This window comes from Peromyscus eremicus, chromosome 23 (genome assembly GCF_949786415.1).
Source record: "Peromyscus eremicus chromosome 23, PerEre_H2_v1, whole genome shotgun sequence".
NCBI lineage: Eukaryota > Metazoa > Chordata > Mammalia > Rodentia > Cricetidae > Peromyscus > Peromyscus eremicus.
In genome coordinates, this window is record NC_081438.1 from 26,388,637 (window position 1) to 26,409,779 (window position 21,143).

The following is a 21,143-nucleotide window of genomic DNA, read 5'->3' on the forward strand; positions in this document are numbered from 1 at the left end:
GGTGGGGACAGAGGGTAACTCAGCATGACCTTCATGACACTTCCACGTGATGTCCAGCCCAGGAGCTCTGGACTGCACTTCAGAGCCTTTTATAGAGACTTCACTCCCCTAATGAATGAGGTGTGGGTAAGGCACAAAGTCCCAAGCTTTTCATCTGAACTGTGTTCTGTGAGCGGCCTCCGTCCTGAAACTACCCAGGACCCACCAGAATCCACCGCATGAGAATGAAGATGGTTCTCACCCCTCAGGAAGATCCGAGGAATTCAGGATTAAGATGTTCCCATGACTCCCATCTGGGATCTTATCTGGGTGTGGTAGCACACACCTTTAATCCCAGCACCTGGGAGATAGAGGAGGTAGATTTCTAAGAGTTTAAGGTTATTCTGGGCTATGTAGGCCATTTCAGGCCAGCCAGAGCTATATAGTAAAAACCCTGCCTCAAAACACCAAAAACCAGGTGTGTGTGTGTGTGTGTGTGTGTGTGTGTGTGTGTGTGTGTGTATCACTTTGTCACGATGTTTTGGGTTTTGTTTTTCATTTCAAAAAAGATTTATTTTTAATTATGTGTATGTGTGTGTGTACCTCTGTGTATATGTGTGGAGGTGCCCCCAGAGGCCAGGGGAACTGGAGTTACAGGAGGTTGTGAACCCCTGACCTGAGAATGGCAACTGAACTCAGGTCTTCTGGAAGAGCAGGCTGTTTTCTTTTTTCCTTTATTTATTTTGGTGTTTTGAGGCAGGATCTCTCTACATAGCCTTCACTGCCCTGGAATTCACTCTGTAGATCAGGCTGGCCTCAAACTCACAGAGATCCACCTGCCTCTGCCTCCAAGTGCTGGGATTAAAGGCGTGCAATCGTCACACCTGGCCAGACTGTTTTCTTTACTAAGCCATCTCTAGCTCATTTTTTCATTTTTTTAAAGACAGGGTCTGGGGGCCTGGAGAGGTGGCTCAGTGGTTAAGGGCACTGACTGCTCTTCCAGAGGACCCTGGTTCAATTCCCAGCACCCACATGGCAGCTTAAAACTGTAACGCCAGTTCTAGGGGACCTAAAACCCATGGCAAAACACTAATGCACATAAAATTTAAAAAAAAAAAATGGGGTTGGGGATTTAGCTCAGTGGTAGAGTGCTTGCCTAGCAAGCACAAGGCCCTGGGTTCGGTCCTCAGCTCCGGTGGGGAGGGGAGAAATGCAGCATCTTCTATGGTATTTGTAAGTGGAAAATGGGCCAAAGTAGCAGAGAGCTAAATCAGACAATGGGCAAAGAGAATACAGACTAGCTCAGACATGTACGTCTGCTTAAGGACTGAGAGCCACAGCCCAAAGGGAAGAATAGGATCCCATAAACCGCAGTTTTCACGCCTTCGAGGCACAGGCCCCAGCCGCAGACCTTGCCAATTGGACAATGACACAGAACTGACATCCCCTTTGTCCTTTTATCCAGGCCTCTGAGAAGGCCTTGAATTGTCAGGCTCCCAACAGAACCTCATGTACCCAGGTGGATTTGAACTGTGTAACCAACCAAGGATGACCTTAAACTTCTGATCCTCCTGCCTCTACCTCCCAAGCGCCAGGGTTATAGGCATGCATCATCATTCCTAACCCTGCTTTTATTTATTTTATGTGCCCCCCCCCCAGTGTAAGATGCCTGAGGACAGGAGTTTTATTTTTATCAGTGCCAATCCTTATACTTCAACAGTGAGCAGCACATAGGAAATAGTCAATCATGAATGGACGAATCAGCCAATAAGCAAGGGGCAGGGTAACAGGGACTGTAGATGCAGAGGACCTGTGATCACCGGGGTTTTCAGAACCCTAGGGCAGGGGACAGTGCGTGTGCTGACTAGACTGTCAACTTGACACACAAGCTAGAGTTATCTAAAGGAGTGACCCTCAGTTGAGAAAATGCCTCCGTAAGCTCCAGCTGCAAGGCATTTTCTTTATTAGTGATTGATGGAGGAGGGCCCATTGTGAGTGATTCCATTCCTGGGCTGGTGGTCTTGGGTTGTATAAGAAAGCAGGCTGGCTGAGCGGCGGTGGCACAGGCCTTTAATCCCAGCACTCTGGAGGCAGAGCCAGGCAGATCTCTGTGAGTTTGAGGCCAGCCTGGGCTACAGAGTGAGTTCCAGGACAGAAACCAAAACTACTCGAAGAAACCCTGTCTCGAAAAACCAAAAAAAAAAAAAAAAAAAGAAAAAAGAAAAAAAAGCAGACTGAGCAGGCCAGGGGAAGCAAACCAGTAAGCAGCACCCCTCCATGGCTTCTGCATCAGCTCCTGCCTCCCAAGTTCCCAACCTACTTGAGTTCTTGTCTTGACTGCCTTCCATGATGAACTGTGATATGTAAGTGTAAGCCGAATAAACCCTTCCCTCCCCACATTGTTTTTTTTTAAAGACTTAATTACTTATTATGTATACAGTGTTCTGTCTGCATATATGTCTGCCGGCCAGAAGAGGGCACCAGATCTCATTACAGATGGTTGTGAGCCACACCATGTGGTTGCTGGGAATTGAACTCAGGACCTCTGGAAGAACAGCCAGTGTTCTTAACCTCTGAGCCATCTCTCCAGCCCCCCACATTGTTTTGGCCATGGTGTTTCATCACAGCAATAGTAACCCTGACTAAGGCAGTGAAAGAATCTGTCTCAAAAAACAAACCAAAACCAGGTGACTGGCACCTAAGGAGTGATATCCAAGGTTGACTTTGGGCCTCCACAGGAGCATGAACACAGGAAAGGGAGGGAGGGAGGAAAAACTGCAACCGAAAGAAAAGGGTTTTGGTAATAACTTTCTTCATATTTTACTCAACAAAAAAATGCATTAGGATGCTGAGTATGGTGCACACAACTTTGATCCCAGCACTGGAGGCAGAGGCAGGCAGATCTGAGTTCAAGGCCAGCCAGGGCAACATAGTAAGACACTGTCTCAAAAAACATACCAACAAAAAAGCGTGTTGAGTCCTTGAGCCTTAAATTCTATTGTGTGCCTAAAGGTCAAGATGAAACGTCCATAGAAGTCACCCTTATTGCTCCTAACACTAAAATGCCAGAAGTTAGCATTTGCCCTTTGCTCCTCCTCAGACTAAACGCCTTGGGTCATTACCTATGACACTATCTATAATCCTCAGGTACACCAAGAAGATGGTTTGGCTAATTATATTTGAAAGATCTGACCCTGCAAGGGTAACTTCTCTCTCTTTTTGGTTTTTCGAGACAGGGTTTTTCTGTGTAGCTTTGCGCCTTTCCTGGCTCTCGCTCTGTAGACCAGGCTGGCCTCGAACTCACAGAAATCCGCCTGCCTCCGCCTCCCGAGTGCTGGGATTAAAGGCGTGCGCCACCACTGCCCGGCTAATTTTTTAAGTTTTGTTTTTAACTATGTGTATGCCTATGTGTCTGCATGAGGACATATGCACGGGAGTGCAGTTGCCAGGGGAGGTCAGAAGAGGACCCTGGATCCCCCTGGAGCTGGAATCCCAGTTCGGAGCCACCCAGTGTGGGTACTGGGCACGCAACTTGGCTCCTCTGCAAGAGCAGTATGGGCCTTTAACCCCGAACTGTCTCCCTTGCCCCATCAGCATGTCTTCATATTCTCATTAGAGTGTCCACTGTGATCATGTGCCCCAAGTCTGCGGGGAATGGTTACCAAATCCTCTTGCAGGTGTAAGCCAAGGCCCGTAAGGATTTTGTTGCAAACAATGACGATAAAAGCCTCCAGGGTTCTACATATCCGGCACGGTGAGGGCTTGTCAGACTGGTCCCCAGGATAATGTGATCCTCGGAGGGGGTAGGTTCTAGCTAGGCACCAGGGAGTCCAGAAAACACAGAGGACCCAGCGTAGGCGCTGGCGCCACCTCCGCCCCAGACACAGGGGGAAGGGGCGGGGCCTCCACAAGCCGATGCCGGAAGTGCCTCTCCGCCCCTGCCACTGGACCATGGAGACCGTGGCCCAGTAGAGACCTTAGTGCGAGACTTGCAGGGGCGGTGGACATGGAGGCTGTGCTGAACGAGCTGGTGTCTGTGGAGGATCTGAAGGTGAGGCCCGGGCCAGAGGAAGGAGGAGGGCAGAGTCGGAAAGGACAGTTCTGAGGAGAGCTGACCAAGGCCGAATACAGCCGGCTTAGGCTTGCTGAGGAAGCCGAACTACGGCTCCCAGAAGCCTCTGCGGTGTCCTGCTTCTTGTGGGAACCTGCGCTTTATCCCTCGGCCTGATGGGAGTTGTAGTTTCCAGGGTTTCGGCAACTCAGACCTGAGGCCTGGAGTCTTGGGGGTTTAAGTGTAATGCAGAGTTGGGAATTTGGGGTACTCGTGCAAGGGATGAGGTAGCATAGTCACCGGCGTAAGCTTTTGCTAGTGTTGAGTCCGGCATGGTTCACTGCATGTTACCCTCATCCTTGTAGCGGTATTTTCTTTCCTTTTCTAGAATTAAGGTAAGGCAGATCCAGGCTCAAAAGAGTAGGTGAGGCGGGACCAGCAGCCTTAAGCGAAGTCCGCGTAGAAGGTCACATACTGCTGGGACAGTATGTTTACTGCTCAGCTACTTGGGGTCAGCTGGTCTGGGAGCAGTGCCCGCAGCTGCCACCAGGTGGCACCTCCTCTTGGTACCACTAGGGGCTGGGTGCAGGGCCCTTGTGCGGGGAGGGCACAGAGCCTGGGTACAGAGGCGGTGGACAGGGAAGTGTGGTCTAACTGGGACTCCGACACCAAGTTCAGCTGGAGAAACGGAGGACACCCTTTGTTCCTAACTGATTCCTCTTTTCTCTAACGACAGAATTTTGAAAGGAAATTTCAGTCCGAGCAGGCAGCTGGCTCTGTTTCCAAAAGCACACAGTTTGAGTATGCCTGGTGCCTGGTGCGAAGCAAGTACAATGACGACATCCGTAAAGGCATCTTGCTCCTGGAGGGTAAGGCGCTGGGTCCCCTTGACCTCACCCGTCCAGGATCCTTTTCAGCTCACCCAGTAGCCACCAGTAAATTCACAGCAGCAAAGGACTAGGTTGATTCTCTATATCCCCAGTTTCAACATCCGAACATTCATTCAAGTGGGAAAAAATACATTTCTCAGGCTGGGGAGATGACTCAGAGTGCTTCCTGTGCAAGTGTGTGAGGACCTGAGTTCAAATCCCTAGCACCTGTCGGAAAAGCTGCGTGTGGCCACAATCACCTGTGTATATAGAGAGAATAGGAATGAAGTGCTGCTGGGAGCTTGCTTGCTGCGATCTTTGCCCCAGGTTCAGTGGGAGACCCTTTCTCCAGGGAGTGGGCAGAGAGTGCCTCTGGCCTGGCATGCATCTGCACACAAGTTTCCATATGTACCACACCCACAGTGTCCACAAAACATTTCTTGTTCAGTTATTAATTGCTGTTAATATAGCATTTACATTGTATTGGATAACAGTAACTTAGAAAATTTTAAAGATGTGAAATATCTGAGGGGCTAGTGGTATTGGGGACATGTGATCCCAGCACTCCAAAGGTGGAGGCATGGGGACATAGTTCAGTAGTAGAGCATTGACTGCAGAGATGAAGGCAGGAAGTTCAAGGCCAGAGTCAGCTACATACCGATCAAATTCAAGGTCAGCCTGGGCTACCTGAGTTCCCTGTCTCAAAAAAGCATCTTTGGGGAATACAACTAGCTATCTATGCAAATACTATTTAATTTTATATAAGGGCCTTTACAACTGTAGATTTTGGAATCTGAGGGGCATCTTGGGATAATCTCCGAGGCTCTCAAGGGACAATATTGTACTGACAGAACATGCCTATGTCATTTAGTTGTTTTTGAGTTTGACTCGGGGTCTCTGTATAGCTCAGGGAGCTCCGGCTTCTGACTCCTGCTTCAGCCATCTTAGTGCTAGGAGTTGAGGTCCAGGGTCCCTGTCCCTGGACTCTGATCAGTGCGGATTTTTCAGGTTTCTTGTGTAGTAGGACACAACAGTAGAAGTGGTCTCGGAGCATTTGAGTCTCACTAGGGGTGCAGTACAGACACTGCACAACTACTCAGCGGCAAAGTATGGTTGCACCAGCAACTCCAGCACTCAGGCTCGGGCACCCTGATCGGGAGTTTGAAACCAGCTTGGGCTACATAGTGAGTCCCTGTCTTTTTTTTTAAGACAGGTAGTTTTGGTACCTTTCCTGGAACTCACTCTGTAGACCAGGCTGGCCTCGAACTCACAGAGATCCACCTGGCTCTGCCTCCCAAGTGCCGGGATTAAAGGCATGCATGTGCTGCTGCCGCCACCACTACCACCACCGCCACCGCCGCCCGGCTATTTTTTAATTTTTTATTTTATGCACTTTGATGTGAGGGTGTCAGATCCCCTGGTACTGGAGTTATGGACAGTTGTGAGCTCCCATGTGGGTGCTGGGAATTGAACCCTGGTCCTCTGGGAGGTCAGCTGGTGCTCTTAACCACTGAGCCGTCTCAGCTATGAGTCCCTATCTTAACTCCTATCACACATAAACACATACAGAGAAAATGAAAAAAATTTCAGGTGAGGGTCACTCAGGAAAGTTGAGTTAAAAGAGAAGGGGGCGTGTTGTGGTGGTGCATGTCTTTAATCCCAGCACTCAGGAGGCAGAGGCAGGTGGATCTCTGAGTTTGAGGCTAGCCTGGTCTACAGAGTGAGATGCAGGACAGCCAGGGATCCACAGAGAAAGTCCGTCTCAGGGAAAGGGGAAAAAAGCCCAGTCAGCAGGGTACCTGTCTACTGTGTATGAAGCACTGGTTCCATTCCACTCCCACACGGCATAAACCAGGCGTGGTCCTGTACCACTCAGGAGGTGGTAGCAGGAGGATTAGAAAGAAGTTCTGGTCATCCTCGGCTAGATGACAGAAAGGAGGGACTGTGAATGTGAGGCAGGGGGTGACCTTGCAGTGACACCCGTAGCTAGTCCATAGGGATGCACCCATCAGTGTGGACTGGACTCCCCGCATCCGCCGCAGATGTCTGGAACTAGAAAGCTAAGGGTGGTAGAAAATGATGATGGAGGTCTAGGACAGTGACCTTCCCATGATCGTAGAGTGAATCGGCATGGCAGGACCTGTGGGACAGTGTTAAAAGAGAATCCAGGGGCTGGAGAGACGGCTCAGCAGTTAAGAGCACTAGATGCTCTTCCAGAGGATTTGGGATCAATTCCCAGCAACCACATGGCAGCTGACAACTGTCTATAACTCGGGGTCCAGAGGATCCCAGCACCCTCACACAGACATAACATGCAGGCAAACACACCAATGTACATAAAATAAATATAAATTTAGAAAGAGAGCATCCATCTTTCTCTTCTCCCCTCCCCCATCCAGAGCTGTTGCCCAAAGGGAGCAAAGAGGAACAGCGGGATTATGTCTTCTACCTGGCAGTGGGCAACTACCGTCTCAAGGTAAGATGCAGAGCCCTTCTGCCCAATGCACATTCCCCAGACAGAGCCCTGGCCCTCAGGAACCCGCAAAGGGCAGTGGGCTGGGGCGATGTAAGTGCATGGCATAGAGTAATTCCAGGACAGACTCTAAGGGAAGACGAGGGAGTATCAGGGTGTGGGGACCGTGGTGACGTCAGGATTGGGGTGCAGCCCCGTGCCTGTAGCTGTTATCTCCACTGGTTTATCACCCCCCCACAGCTGGGCTGTTTGTGGACTCTACTCTGTGGGGTGGGGCTGTAGCAGGAATGGAGGAGGAGGAGGAGGAAGGATGAGCCTGAGCCGGGGCCAGAGAAGGACACCCCTGGGTGGGAGCTAGCAAGAGGAGCGTCCTGAAGAGCGTATGGTGTGGGGTGTTTTCCCTCTGGTTACAGGAATATGAAAAAGCTTTAAAGTATGTGCGTGGACTGCTGCAGACTGAGCCCCAGAACAACCAGGCCAAGGAGCTGGAGCGCCTCATTGACAAGGCCATGAAGAAAGGTGACAGACCTCTCGGCCCTCATGCCCGGGCCCTTGGGACATCCCCACACAGTCCTTTACCACACCTACCTTCCAAGGGTCTCTGTAGCCTTGGAGTCCCAGCCCCCAGACTCTGGGTACAGGTACCCCTCTTCTGTGGAGGGGAGTGTGGTCAGGGGCCCCGGGGGCAGGACTGATCTGCTCACGGCCCCTCTTTCCTTTCCAGATGGGCTAGTCGGCATGGCCATTGTTGGTGGCATGGCCCTGGGTGTGGCGGGACTGGCTGGACTCATTGGACTAGCTGTCTCCAAGTCCAAATCCTGAAGACAGCCTCACCCGCTCTCTGCCCTGGCGCACCTGGGAGCCTGGGGACACTGGAAGAGGGTCCTGTCCATCCTCACCGTGGCCTTCCCTTGTCTTCCCCAACCCTCGTCATCCACCTCCACAGTCTCCTCCGACCTTCACCCTCCCATCCCCGACACCTGTTGTTAGCCCTAAGTCTGCTTTGTGATGAGTGTAAATAAAATTGGGCTGTGGCTTGGGAACCTCTGTGTCTGAGCGACTGTTGAGGGAGGAGCAGGTTCACTGGGTGCACTGTGGGCCCCACTACCCCCCTCCAGGCTCCTGTGCCAGCATCCCAGCCCACACCCTTCCTTCCTCCCCTATCCTGACTCCCCGACGCAGGAACAGGGCTAGGAGGACATGGCTTTTCCATCGCCCCAGAATCCTGGAAGAGACCAGCAAACGTTAGAGAGAACAGCGGCCTGGGATTTACGACTGTGGTCTCCTCTGACCCACTAAGCTGCCTGGGAGTTTTCCACTGCAGGGGGGCCCCACTGGGCTTCCTCCGAACACCTCCGCCCTTCCCTCCCTTTGTCTTCCTGCCCCCTCCCCTTCCTCTACCCAGTCCTTCTTAGGGGGACATGGATGGATGACGTAGAGAGAGGAAGCCGTGTGAAGATGGCAGGGGCCTTGGGGGCCGTTGGGCACAGGATTCCCCAATCCCAGCCTGTGGGATGGGAGGCAGGGATCTCACAGATCTCACCCCACGCCCCCTGTGCCAGGCTGTGCGTGGGCCTGTTTGCCTTCTCTGCATACTTCTCATTCCACGGCCCCTGCCAGGCTTGCTAGGGGGTGGGAGGAGGTACCTGAGGGGAGCCCAGAGGAGCCGATGCCAGAAAAGGTGGGGATGGGGAGCGACAGAGGGCATAGCTCTGCCTCACATATTCTGGAAAGGGAACCCTGGTGCCAACGTGCCAAGCAAGAAGTGGCCAAGAAAGAAATTATGCTCAGCCAGGGTTGGGTGGGGGACCAGAGGCTTCCATTTATCAGAATTAATTAGTAGAGCTGGCGATAGTTCCCAGTTAAGTGGATAGGTAGAGAGATTACCAGAATCATGCCCTAGACCTGTGATCCATCCCTCAACCCTGGGCCCCTGGCCCCTTGGCAGCGAGATCAAACTCAATACCGTAGAGTCAAAGGTCAGCTCCGGGAGGGACAATTCAAGTTCAGGAAGTTTGGAGGAAAGTAGCATTTAGTGGCCTCACCTCAGCCCTGCGGCATTCAGATCCAGGGCAATTACCAACCACTGGGGCAATAGGAGTGTGCCGGGAGCTGTGATCTGTGGCCCCAACTTCCATTACAACCCGAGAAGCCAATAATGTTGTGTCAACAAGGCTGAGAGCCAAAATCCAAGCCCAGGGCCCTTTGATAATGTTGGAGTCTAGTGGGAACCCGGTGGGAGGGATTCCAGAGCTCCCGTCACCCCGTAATCAACCTTCATGGTCCTCGGAGATTAAAGTGTCCCAACCTGGGGTCTTCAGTGTCTTAGGTTGCTCTCAGGGTCTCTTAATCCATCATGGAAGCCTGTGGTGGGCCTGTTGGAAGTTTTCTTCTCTCTTGACACTCTGGTCTCTCAGTTACCTAAAACTCTTTGTCCCTCTGATTTTATTCCCTGACCCTGGTGACAGCTGAGTCAGAGACAGGCCACTTCCCCTGGATTCCTGATGGATCCCTGGGGGCTGCTCCTTGGCTGTATCCGAGTCTCCTAGTAAGTCCAACCTCCCCCCTCCTAGGGCGGGGAGTCCCGGGCTAGGCCGGGGGAGGGGGTGGACTTTTGGCCCGTTTATTCCCTCCATCACAGTCAACAGCTGCCGAGCGGAGCAGGCTTGGCTCATTCCTCTGACCTGCCAGGAAGCAGAGAGTCCCAGAGACTGGACCGAGACAATCAGACCTGAGCTCCAGGAGAAGGCAGACGGGGATCGCAGCTGGGGATCCTTCAGCCTTCTCCCTCCTCAGTCTTCCTTAGCATCTCTTTGGGGCCAAAAGCCCCCAGAATTCACCTGGAGGTACCACCTCTCTCCCAATCCCTGGGGCTCGAGCCCCTTGGGGGACCTGCATCCCAGCATGTCTACAGCTGTGGAGACCTTCGGCTTCTTCATGTCAGCCCTGGGACTGCTGATGCTGGGAGTGACCCTCCCAAACAGCTACTGGAGAGTGTCCACCGTGCATGGGAACGTCATCACCACCAACACCATCTTTGAGAACCTGTGGTACAGCTGTGCCACCGACTCCCTGGGAGTCTCCAACTGCTGGGAGTTCCCTTCCATGCTGGCCCTCTCTGGTATGGGGTGAAGGGGGCTCTAGGGGCCAGAGGGAGGTTGGGTGGCCGGCTGGAGATATCCTAGCGGCGAGGGTGGATGTGGATGCCTTTGGCCTGGCCCTGGGCACCATCATGATACCAGTTCAGATGAAGCTCTCAGTTCTGGGCCGCTGCAGCAAAGAGTTCTGCATGGCCCAGAATGGACGGGAGAGAGTGTCACGCATGGTTCTCCGCCCTAATATGCGACCCTCTACCAGCTAAGTCAAGCTTCCAGATGCCAGCCAGGCCTTGGCTAGCTCCAGGCCTCAGATGAATGAGGGAATGCATTTGGTGTTGGCCATCTGCAAGCTAAGAGTAACCGTGGTGCCAATGCACAGGTGGTCATGAGGCCCCGACACGTGCAGGCGTGAACGGGATGTTGACTGTATACTTTAGTGCTTTATTCTGGGGAGGGTTTGCCCAGTTGGCAGGGGTGAGAACAAGACACCATCTTGGTTGATTGACTGCCAGCCTCAGCAGCTCTCTAGACAGCCACAGATTGTGGTCTACCTACCCTGCTGAACTCGGGGGGCGGGGGGGGAGCGGGGGGCCTGGACACAGCTCGCTTGTTTTGGAGGAGGGTCTCCTGGGAAGTCTGAGTGGATGCTGGAGAGGTGGTTATGTGGACGTGCCTGTGTATGTGGGGCTCCGAGTGTGGATTTTGTTGTCGTTTTGTTTTGTTCTGTTTTGTTTGAAGGTCCTAACATGGCTCCAGCCTGCAGCTCTAACTTGGGCCCTGGCGCTTCTTTGCTGCTGACATTGCCTGTCTCTTGCTCTCCTGCACAATCCTCCCTGGCTCCGCCTGCCATCATTTCCCCCAAGGAGTCCATTTGGACTTCCTAGTCTCCCCCATGCTACAAAGACTAAGAGTCGGTGACCGTGAACCAACCCTCCCTGGATATTCCTGCCACTAGGTCCCGGTCTCGCTTTTCTAGGACTCTGAGACCAGCCCAGGGTGGGAACGCGAACGCTGTGAAATGGCCCCATGAATCTGGAAGATGCCCTGAGCAGTGGTGGTGTCCGGGTGGATCTCCTGAGGTAGCTGTCGGCAAGGGTTTCATCCTCCGGGACCTCTGATTGTGTTCCACCCCAAACCTTTGGAAAAGCTGGTCTATTCTGGACCACAGACTCAGAGCAATAAGTGCAAGGGACCAGAGATATGGGCAACTCAGCGCCCAGCCAGCCTGCTGCATCTCTGGTGTGCAGAGGCCATTTTGCTGTGAGGCTGACCACCTAAGAGGGACCTTACATGGTGTCACCACTCTTTGCCTGCAAGAGAACACGAGTTTGGAGGAAAGTCACATGGGAGTTTGCTGGGGGTGATGGAGGATAGAAGGCCTTGAGGTCCCCAGGCCTCCAGGGCTCCTGTCACCTCCCTTCTGTTTTTTGGTTTGGGTTGGTTTGTGTGTGTGTGTGTGTGTGTGTGTGTGTGTGTGTGTGGTGTTTTGAGGCATAGTGTTGCGCTATGTAGTCTGATTCTTGATCTCACTTTATGGTCCTAAACTCGGAACTCGGAAACATCCTCCTGCATCAGCCTCCTAAGAGCTGGGATTACAGGTGTGCACCAGCATATCCAGTTCTCCTTTTATGTGGACGTTGCCCTTCCCTCCCTCCCGCCCCATGTACATCTATGCTTTTCAGAAATATTTATATCGTTAACCTCATTTTTGTCAAAGCTGGACCACTCTGCAGAGTTAAGCAACCTGCCTAGAGGCAGAGGAAGTGGACAGGAAGCTATGATTCGAATTCACTGTCTGGGCTGAGGACCAGTTTATTCCTCTGTGGTCTGCTGAGTCCCAAGGGGGATCCTATCTTTCTTTGCAGCCAGTATTAGAGATTAAACAAAGACCATATGCATGCTAGACAAGCACTGAGCCACACCCCCAGCCCCTCACTGGGGGATTCTAGGCAGGTGCTCTACCACCGAGCCACACCCCAGCCCCCTTTTTATTTTTCATTTTGAGACAATCTTGCTGAGATGCCCAGGCTGGCCCTGAGCTTGCAGCCCTCTTGTCTCAACCTCTTGAGTGCTGTGGTGATTTCCGACATTGCTCACCCAGCCAGGCCTAACTATCAGTTAATGACTTCACACCTGTGCCACCTCTCCACGGTTCCACCAATGGATCCACATACCTGTTGGCCCTTCAGTCGTCTTTCCTTTGTCCATCTGCATTGTCTGAACGTTAAGAATTGGTGGGGAGCCGGCCGGTGGTGGCACACGCCGTTAATCCCAGCACTCGGGAGGCAGAGGCAGGTGGATCTCTGTGAGTTCGAGGTCAGTCTGGTCTAAAGAGTGAGTTCCAGGACAGCCAGGACTGTTTCACAGAGAAACCCTGTTTTGGGAAAGAAAAAAAAAAAAAGGATTGGTGGTGAATTTTCTAGAAGGTGTGGCCGGGAGTCCTATGTCCTCCCAGAGAACTTTGTTCCTCCTCCATACCTCTTAACTCCAAGCTACTTCACCTCTTCCTGGCAGAGACCCAAGCCTTTGGCTTTCAACACGATGCCATGCGCCCCACCCGGGAGAGGGGTACAAGGTCCCTGAGAGTGCTTGACAACCATCAAACACAGGAGGAGCCAGAAGCTTCTCTCATCTTTGAGAAAAGGGAAACTGAGTCACCAAAAGACTGTGGGCTGAGCTGACTGGGATGGGTTCCTAGGCCCAGGTTTCCTGTCTCCCCACCCCCCAACAACCCCGGCCCTCGACCCTCTGCCCTGAGTCATTGCTGCCCCCTGCTGGTTACTCCAGAAGAAACTCAGCTCCAACCATGTCCATGGTGTTGGGTAGGGTGGCCCAAGCCTGTAATCCCAGCAAGCCAGAGGCTGAGGCAGGAGGATCAAAAGTTACCTCAAGATCGTCCTTGGCAACATAGGAAATCTGACGCCAGTCTGGTTTATGTGAAACCTTGTCTCAAAAAATAAAATAAGCCGGGCGGTGGTGGCGCACGCCTTTAATCCCAGCACTCGGGAGGCAGAGCCAGGCGGATCTCTGTGAGTTCGAGGCCAGCCTGGACTACCAAGTGAGTTCCAGGAAAGGCGCAAAACTACACAGAGAAACCCTGTCTCGGAAAATCAAATAATAATAATAATAATAATAATAATAATAATAATAATAATAATAATAATAAATAAAATAAAACAAAAACAGGCAGGGGATGTGGCTCAGTTAGTAGAGTGCTGGCCTAGCGTGCCGTAAGCTCTGGTGAGGTCAGGTAGCCCTGCTTGCTAGAGTCCATCAGAGGCAGGCGTGTGGACTGTTGACATTCTCTTAGAAAAGGAGAGGATGGGAAGAGTCACTGAACCCTCACCCAGCCTCCCAGCCACCTCTCCCAAACATTTGTTTACAATTCTGCCTTAACTGTGTGTGGCCTGGGATCCCGGGGAGAGGCTGGACTGTACAGGCCAAGGGGAGCCATGGTCCATGCTGGCTGAAGACTTTCTGTTGTGGCTCCTTTGGGGTCAGCCATCCCTCTGCCAGTGAGTGCCCGGCAAACTCACTGGTTCCCGTATGGCGATATTTGGTGGAATCCTACTTTGGTTTGTTCTTGGGTCCTCCAGAAGAAGGGGTAGATGTTGTTGACATTCCCCCAGGGAAGGAATTTTGCCCACACCTGGGTTGCATCCTCAGCACGACCTAAACCAGGCCTGGTGGTGTCATGCCAACACTTGGAGGCGAAAGATCAGATGCTTAAGGTCACCCTCAGCTATTTAACAAGTATGAGGCCAACCTGGCCACAGGAGGCCTGGTCTTTTTTTTTTTTTTTTTTTTTTTTTTTTTAGGTTTCAACAGTGGCACCCCAGCAGGGAAAGAGGGGGTGCAGGGTGAGGGAGCCAAGACTGAACAAAAGGGATAAGGAGGGAGGTTGACGTGGATCCTGAAGCGGGGAGTTGCTAGGAGTTTTAGGTGCAGGAGACCAGGAGGAAAGCATGCCTTCTGAGGATGGAGGTGTGTGGAAGGAAAGGACTGATGCCTTCACCCCTGCATGCTCCCCAGGGTATGTCCAGGGCTGCCGCGCCCTCATGATCACCGCCATCCTCCTGGGCTTCCTGGGCCTCTTTCTAGGCATGGTGGGGCTGCGCTGCACCAATGTGGGGAACATCGATCTCTCCAGAAAAGCCAAGATACTGGCCATTGCAGGGAGCCTCCACATACTCGCTGGTAATGGGGGAGGAAAGGGATGCATGGGTGAGGGGGAGTGGGGGGGGAGGCCCTCGCCACAGCCCCGGGTTCTCTGTCCTCATCTCCTGTTCTCAGGGCTTGCCTCACCTTCTTCCCCTTTGGGTTGACCCCTGCCCTCTCTCACTCATCTCTCCCCTCTCCCCACCCTGTCTGTACTCTGCACATCTCTAGTCCACAACCCAGTGTCCAAGAGGAGGGCTGCCCTGCTCGAAGCTGAGCCAAATCCCAGCCAGGCCTGAGAGGCCATTTCCTTCCGAAACTTACAACTGGGAGGGAGCAGAGTCAGGGCATGTACACACACACACACACACACACACACACACACACACACACACAGAGTAACAATGCTGCAGATGGCTATTATTGTTCAGCTGATTACATTTCTGCACACGTTCCTTCACGATAAACCATGCAGGACTGGTGAATGATGACCCAAGACTGATCCAGGGGTAGATGGGAAGAACCAACTTCTGAAAGTTATCCTTGGACCTCCACATGAGCATCTGCACTCACACACATACACCACACACAAATAACAAAATAAGAACAGCAGTCATTTTTAAAAATCCTGACGGGGTGGGTGTTTCCCGTTTTCTAGATCTGAAGGTTTGGAAAGGTCCCTTAGCCAGTGAGGCAGTGAGGAGTGATAACCCACAGGGATGTCAGTGGGTAGGAAAGACTTTCTGGACAGCTGGGCTTTCAAGATGGTATGGTTACCATCTAGGGGTCATAATCAGATTCATTTTCTCAGCCAGTTAAAGAATTAAGAGGCAGAGAAAACCCTCAAACTGGGCAGGTCGCAGATGAGAAACCTTGAACACAGCAGATGATTCAGCAGTTGAAGGAAGGCGTTTATTGGGGATGAGGAAGCACACGAAGGCAGCAGACACAGAGAAAGACTCTCCACAAAGTGGAGAGAGAATTGAGAAGCCGAAAGTCCAGTGTCTTTTTGAGGCGGGACCTCTAAGTCTGGAGAGCCTTTCTCCTTCAGGGTTGGTCGGTTTGAGGACAGACAGGACAGCTGATTGGCCCTCAGCTCTTGTGTAACATGTCCTGATCCAGCATTGAACTGTCAGTTCATCCACGGCCGACCGCTGGCAGGAGAAAAAAGGAGTCCACAAGGCCTTTGTTTTAAGCTGCCAGGCTTTTGTCTCAAGTCCAGGAGGGAGGGAGAGGCCAGCCATCTTAGAAGTCCACCATCTTTATTACCTAGGCATGGCCACCCTCCTTGTCTCCCAGGGAATCTTCTTTCAATCCTAGTCCCTTACTATATTTGAGGGCTAGCGTGCACAGAATCCTAAGTTCTATCCCCGGCACTGAGTAAACTCTGTGTGTGGGGTTCATGACTATAATCTCAGGAGGTAATAGGATCATGGCCATGCCGGGCTACGTGGTGAGTTCAAGGCCAGCCTAGGCTTCCTAAGAGCTTGTTTTAAAAAAATGTAAGCTACCTTGGCCTTCAAGTGGTCTGGGTCACAGGCTGGACCAGAGGAAAGGAACTGTTACTCTTGAACATCAGGTCCCATCCCTCCAACTCCTCATAGCTCACTTGCTTTGAGAGGGTGTGGCTACAAGAGGGCCTTTAGGACGATCCTCCATCCTTTTCTCCAGGGGCCTGCGGGATGGTGGCTATCTCCTGGTACGCCATCAACATCACTACTGACTTCTTCAACCCCTTGTATGTTGGAACCAAGTAAGTGAGGAACCCTGCCCTTGGGGACAGAGGGTGGGCAGGTCTTGGCCCCGCCCCTCTGGGCTGGCACTTAACCTCTTCCGCTCCTCCAGGTATGAGCTGGGTCCCGCCCTCTACTTGGGCTGGAGCGCCTCCCTGCTCTCCATTCTGGGTGGCATCTGTCTCTTTTCCACCTGCTGCTGCAGCGCCAAGGAAGACCCCGTCACCAGGTGAGGGGACGAGTGGGTGGAGGCCCGGATTGAGGACTACAATGTGCTATGACCACCTGTGACCCTGCCTCCCTCCTAATTCCACAGGACTGGCCTTCCCTACAAGGCTTCTACAGTCGTGGTCCCCAAAGCCACCTCGGATGAAACTGACATCAGCTTTGGTAAATATGGCAAAAACGCCTACGTGTAGGAGCTCTGGCCTGGTGGACACCATTTCTTGTCCCACTGTCCCCAGCAGAAGAGTGTCCCCAGGACCCTCAGACCACTCTCCAGTTAATAACCTCAGGACAGACCATTCCAGACTCCACCCTGTGCCTGGAAGCCATGACCTGCTCTGGGCACACCTTATCTGGCACTCCAGCCTCTCCCAGGAACAGAAGCTGTGGAGGCTACTTGCGAGGCCTCCTACAGCTGGACCCAAGGGGACAGAGGTGTCTGCAGCTTGTGACACCATATAAGTACATGTACAAATAAATGTATATTGTGATTGTTCAGGGCCTTCAGGGGTCATGAAGGTGCAGCCAAGTAAGGGGCTTGTTTTCAAACCATGGACTGTCAAGACCATCCACTTGAGCTGTCTCAGCCGGTGAAACAGTGTGCCAAGGGGCTGGGGATATGGTTCGGTGAGTTAGAGTGTCTGCCACACAAGTATGAGGACCTGAGTTCAAATCCCCAGAATCCATGTAAAAAGCCAGGTATGGTCACACTCCTGTAACCTGAGTGCGGTTGGGGAGGCTCTCTGAGGCTTACTGGCTTCCAGCCCAGCTCGAGGTTCAATGTGAGACCCTGTCTCAAAGGAATAAAGTGAAGAATGATAGAGCAGGGTGTGAGAAGCCCTCCTCCGACCTTTGCAGGCCCACAGACTCGTGCACAAACAACACACACACACACACACACACACACACACACACACACGTTCTTAAAAAAAAGTGTTGCAAGTGATTTGAAAAGGAGAATAGCTAATTACCGCTCAGAGTCACCCACCTCAGGGAATTATCGTTAGCTGGGACGCCCCTGGCCAGCTGATAGTCTCTCTCTCTTTTGACTCTTAACCTGTTTTCTTACAGCTGCACAGAGGAGCAGTTGGTCTAGAACAGGAGTTTGTGTGTGTGTTTGAACTAGATTTGGGGTTTAATAAAGATATTTTAAAAGATGCATTATTTACACGCATGTGTGTGTGCCTTCGTGTGTTTCTATGCACCATGCGCCTGCATGTGTCTGAAGACCAGAAGAGGGCACCGGATCCCCTGGAGCTGGAATTACAGGTGGTTGTGAGTTGACCTATGTGGGTGTTGGGAACAGAACCCCGATCCTCTGTCAGAGCTGCAAGGGCTCTTATCTGTTGAGCCATCTCTTCAGTCCCTTAATAAAGATATTTTAATATAGATTAAGGAGACTAGAGGGGTCAAGAGAGAAGACCTCATAAGAAAACGATACCCAAGAGTGTGGATGTCGGCATTTTAGAAGTCTTAGAACGTAAGACACCAAAATACAGTATGGGGATCCTCAAAAAGGAGCCGCTGGGACAGCATCTTGTTCGTTTCACCTGGGCCTGAGTGTGGTCATCAAGGACGGGCCGGGCCTGGTGTGTCCACATTCCTGTGGGAAAGCTGCGGTATCTTCCAGAAAAAGGCTCATGTATATCCACAGCTGGCTGGGGATGGTGTGTTGTGAACAGTGTGGTGTGGGCCTAGTAGGGACCTAGTAGAGCTGGTACCTGTTCAAGAAAAGAAAACGAGGCTGGGTGTGGTGGGGCACTCCAGTAAGTAATCCCAGCATTTGGGAGACAGAGGCAAGCAGATCAGGAGTTCAAGGTCATCCTTAGCTACATTAGACCATGTCTGAAAAAAGCTGGGGAGCTCAACTGGGGAGCTAGCTCAGTTGGTAACGTGACTTCCTTTCAAGTATGAGGACCTGAGTTTTATTTCGAGAATTTAAAAAGGCGGGGGGGGGGGGGGGGTTAGGTATGGCGGTATATGCACCACTGGGGAGATGGAGTCACGGCCTCTCTGGCTGGCCAGCCTGGCAAGACCGGCAACCTACAGGTGAAGGTGACAGACTCCAGCTCAACAAATATGGTGGAAAGTGACTGGGCAAGACACTTCTGCTTTCTTTGGCTGTGATAAACGCCATGACCAAAAGGTCACACTCCATCATTGAGGGAAGACAGGGCAGGAGCTCAGCAGAAACCACAGGATGATGCTTACTTGCACTTCCCAGTAGTATTTTTATAGAGTCTAAACCCACCTGCCTAGGGATGGAAACACCCATGGTGGGCTGGGCCCTCCCTCATCAATTAGCGGTTAAGAAAATACTCCCACAGATGTGCCCACGCACCATTATCATCCAGCCAGTCCCCCAACTGAGACTCCTTCAGATAATTTTGGGCTGTGTCAAGTTAACAGCAGAAGCTAACTAGAACACCAGTTGATCAGCACCCATCACGTATACATATGCAAACAAACACACACACACACACACACACACACACACACACACACACACACACACACCCCAAAAGAAAATAAAATGAAGCCACTAGGCAGAAACCTCTGGTCCAGTGGGAGGGGTAGACAGGATGGGACGTCAGCTGACGAGGTGTCTTCTGCAGCACTGAGTGGTGACCAGGGTCCGCTCCGGGTTCTGCCAAGCAGCCCTTTTTTTATACCGCATCCACACAACTACATCAACTCCCATCTGCCTCTTCTCTCCTTTTCCTTCCAGGAAACCTGAGCCGAGCACACAACTCAACACTGAACAACTGTATTGAGCATGATCGCTGGGTTGGGTTTCCATTTCTTCAGTCACTGTGTGGTCACGTGACTATAAAAGACCAAGGGAAGCTTTAAAAAACAAAACAAAAAAGAAACATTTTCCTTTTTTTTTTTAGACAAGATTTTTGAGATGTGTATCCCTGGCTGTCCTGGAGTAGAACAGGCTGGCCTCGAACTCAGAGAGATCTGCCTGCCTCTGCCTCCTGAGTGCTGGGATTAAAGGTGTGAGCCACCACTGCCTGGCAGGCCATATTTTTATTATTATTGTTGTTGTTGTTATTATTATTATGTGTGTGTGTGTGTGTGTGTGTGTGTGTGTGTGTGTACACACGTGTGCCATAGCATATACTTGCAAATCAACTTGTGGGAGTCAGCCCTAGGGATCAAACTTGGGTCCTCCGACTCAGCTACAAGTGCCTTTACCTACTAAACCATCTCACCAACCCAAAATTTTAAGTGAGAACTTGTGTCAAAAAACAAACCAAACAGAACAAAACAAAACAAAAACAACAACAACAACAAAAAACCTCACAAAACTTTGCTGGATCTCATTAGCAGCTGATTAAGGTCATTTGTTCAACAAATACTTAGGACGCCCCTGCTGTGTGTTTAGCAGGGTAATTTCCAGGATTACGTGATTACAGCTTGCAATCCACTTAGACGTCTAAGTAGTGAGTCTGGGATCCTGTAAATGCCATGATCAGTCTTAGCAGCCAGCACCATCCACGTGCTTCCCAGCAACGTCTTGGTCGAATGCTGGTAATAATTTCACACACACTCCACTTCTGACATCCTAAGGACAACTGTCGCTGCACACTAATTAGTAGCATCAGGGACAAGAGTCAGCCTGACTGGCCCCACTGAGTTAAGTAACAGACAGAACTGGTTCCGTCTCACGTCATTTTGCATCATTCCTCAGCCCTCACTCCACTAGTCCAGTCACTCAGCCCTTGTAGCTAGCTCAACCCTGAAAATGCTTAAAGGGTTGGTGATAGTGTAATCTGTAATCACAGCTCCTGGGGAGGCAGCGGCATGAAGATTACGAGTTCAAGGCCTGCTGGAGCTACAGAGTGAGGTCAGCCTGGGCCACCTAGTGAGATCCTGCTTCAAACTATACAATAAAAAAGTGAGCTTGGGACATAGCTCAGGGGTCGAGTGCTTACCCAGAATCCTCCAATTGAGGCCTGGAGGTGAGGTTCAGTAGAAGGGGGCCTAGCTTGTGCAATTCCTCGAATCCCATCAAAAAAAAAAAGGAGACAGCAGAGAGGAGGGGATGGAAGTAGAGGAGGGGAGGAAGAAAGAAATAAAAATAACTTCAGAACCAGAAAGATTAAAAATACCTCCTTCCATGGTGGCACACACCTTTAATTCCAGACTCAGGAGGCAGAGGCAAGTGGCTCTCTGAGTTCGAGGCCAGCCTGGTCTACGGAGGGAGCTCCAGGACAGACAGGGATACACAAGAGAAACCCTGTCTCAAAACACGAAACACACAAATAAACAAACTCTAAAAACCCCACCTCCTTCCAAACTAAATTCATAACTAAGAAATGGGGCCAGTGAGATGGTTCAGTGGGTAAAGACGCGTGATGCCAGGGCCGACAACTGGGTTTGACCCCAGGGACCAACACGGTGCGAGAAGGGAACCAGTTCCTGAAAGTTGTTCTGATTTCTACACGCGTGCTGTATCTCCTACACACACACACACACACACACACACACACACACACACACACACACACTGTTAAATTTAAAAAACAAAACGAAACAAGGAAAAGCTCT

At 51.5% G+C, this 21,143-nt stretch overlaps 2 protein-coding genes across 4 annotated transcripts in view; both read left to right on the forward strand.

Annotated features, from left to right (window-relative positions):
• Fis1 (fission, mitochondrial 1) overlaps window positions 1-8,415 on the forward strand; it is a 49,081-nt gene extending 40,666 nt beyond the window's left edge. For 2 of the 3 annotated variants that reach the window (XM_059249691.1, XM_059249692.1), the window contains 4 exons: window positions 4,767-4,899; window positions 7,299-7,375; window positions 7,786-7,891; window positions 8,097-8,415. In XM_059249691.1, coding sequence (XP_059105674.1) covers window positions 4,767-4,899; window positions 7,299-7,375; window positions 7,786-7,891; window positions 8,097-8,194 — 414 coding nt within the window. In that variant the 3' untranslated portion in view covers window positions 8,195-8,415. Of the gene's footprint in view, window positions 1-3,878; window positions 4,031-4,766; window positions 4,900-7,298; window positions 7,376-7,785; window positions 7,892-8,096 lie in introns of those variants that run through there. The other variant, XM_059249693.1, reaches the window with a different exon arrangement.
• Window positions 8,416-10,150: 1,735 nt separating this feature from the next.
• Cldn15 (claudin 15) lies at window positions 10,151-17,089 on the forward strand. The gene is made up of 5 exons (XM_059249509.1): window positions 10,151-10,493; window positions 14,503-14,667; window positions 16,300-16,381; window positions 16,474-16,590; window positions 16,678-17,089. The coding sequence occupies exons 1-5, from the start codon at window positions 10,277-10,279 to the stop codon at window positions 16,778-16,780; spliced, it is 684 nt and encodes a 227-aa protein (XP_059105492.1). The 5' UTR covers window positions 10,151-10,276; the 3' UTR covers window positions 16,781-17,089.
• Window positions 17,090-21,143: the final 4,054 nt, after the last annotated feature.

Bases quoted from the DNA above. Each gene is read 5' to 3' on its own strand.
- Cldn15 (XM_059249509.1), top strand. From the start codon at position 10,277: ATGTCTACAGCTGTGGAGACCTTCGGCTTCTTCATGTCAGCCCTGGGA. The intron at 14,668-16,299 runs GTAATGGGGGAG...CCTTTTCTCCAG, and splicing joins GAGCCTCCACATACTCGCTG to GGGCCTGCGGGATGGTGGCT. The intron at 16,591-16,677 runs GTGAGGGGACGA...CTAATTCCACAG, and splicing joins AAGGAAGACCCCGTCACCAG to GACTGGCCTTCCCTACAAGG.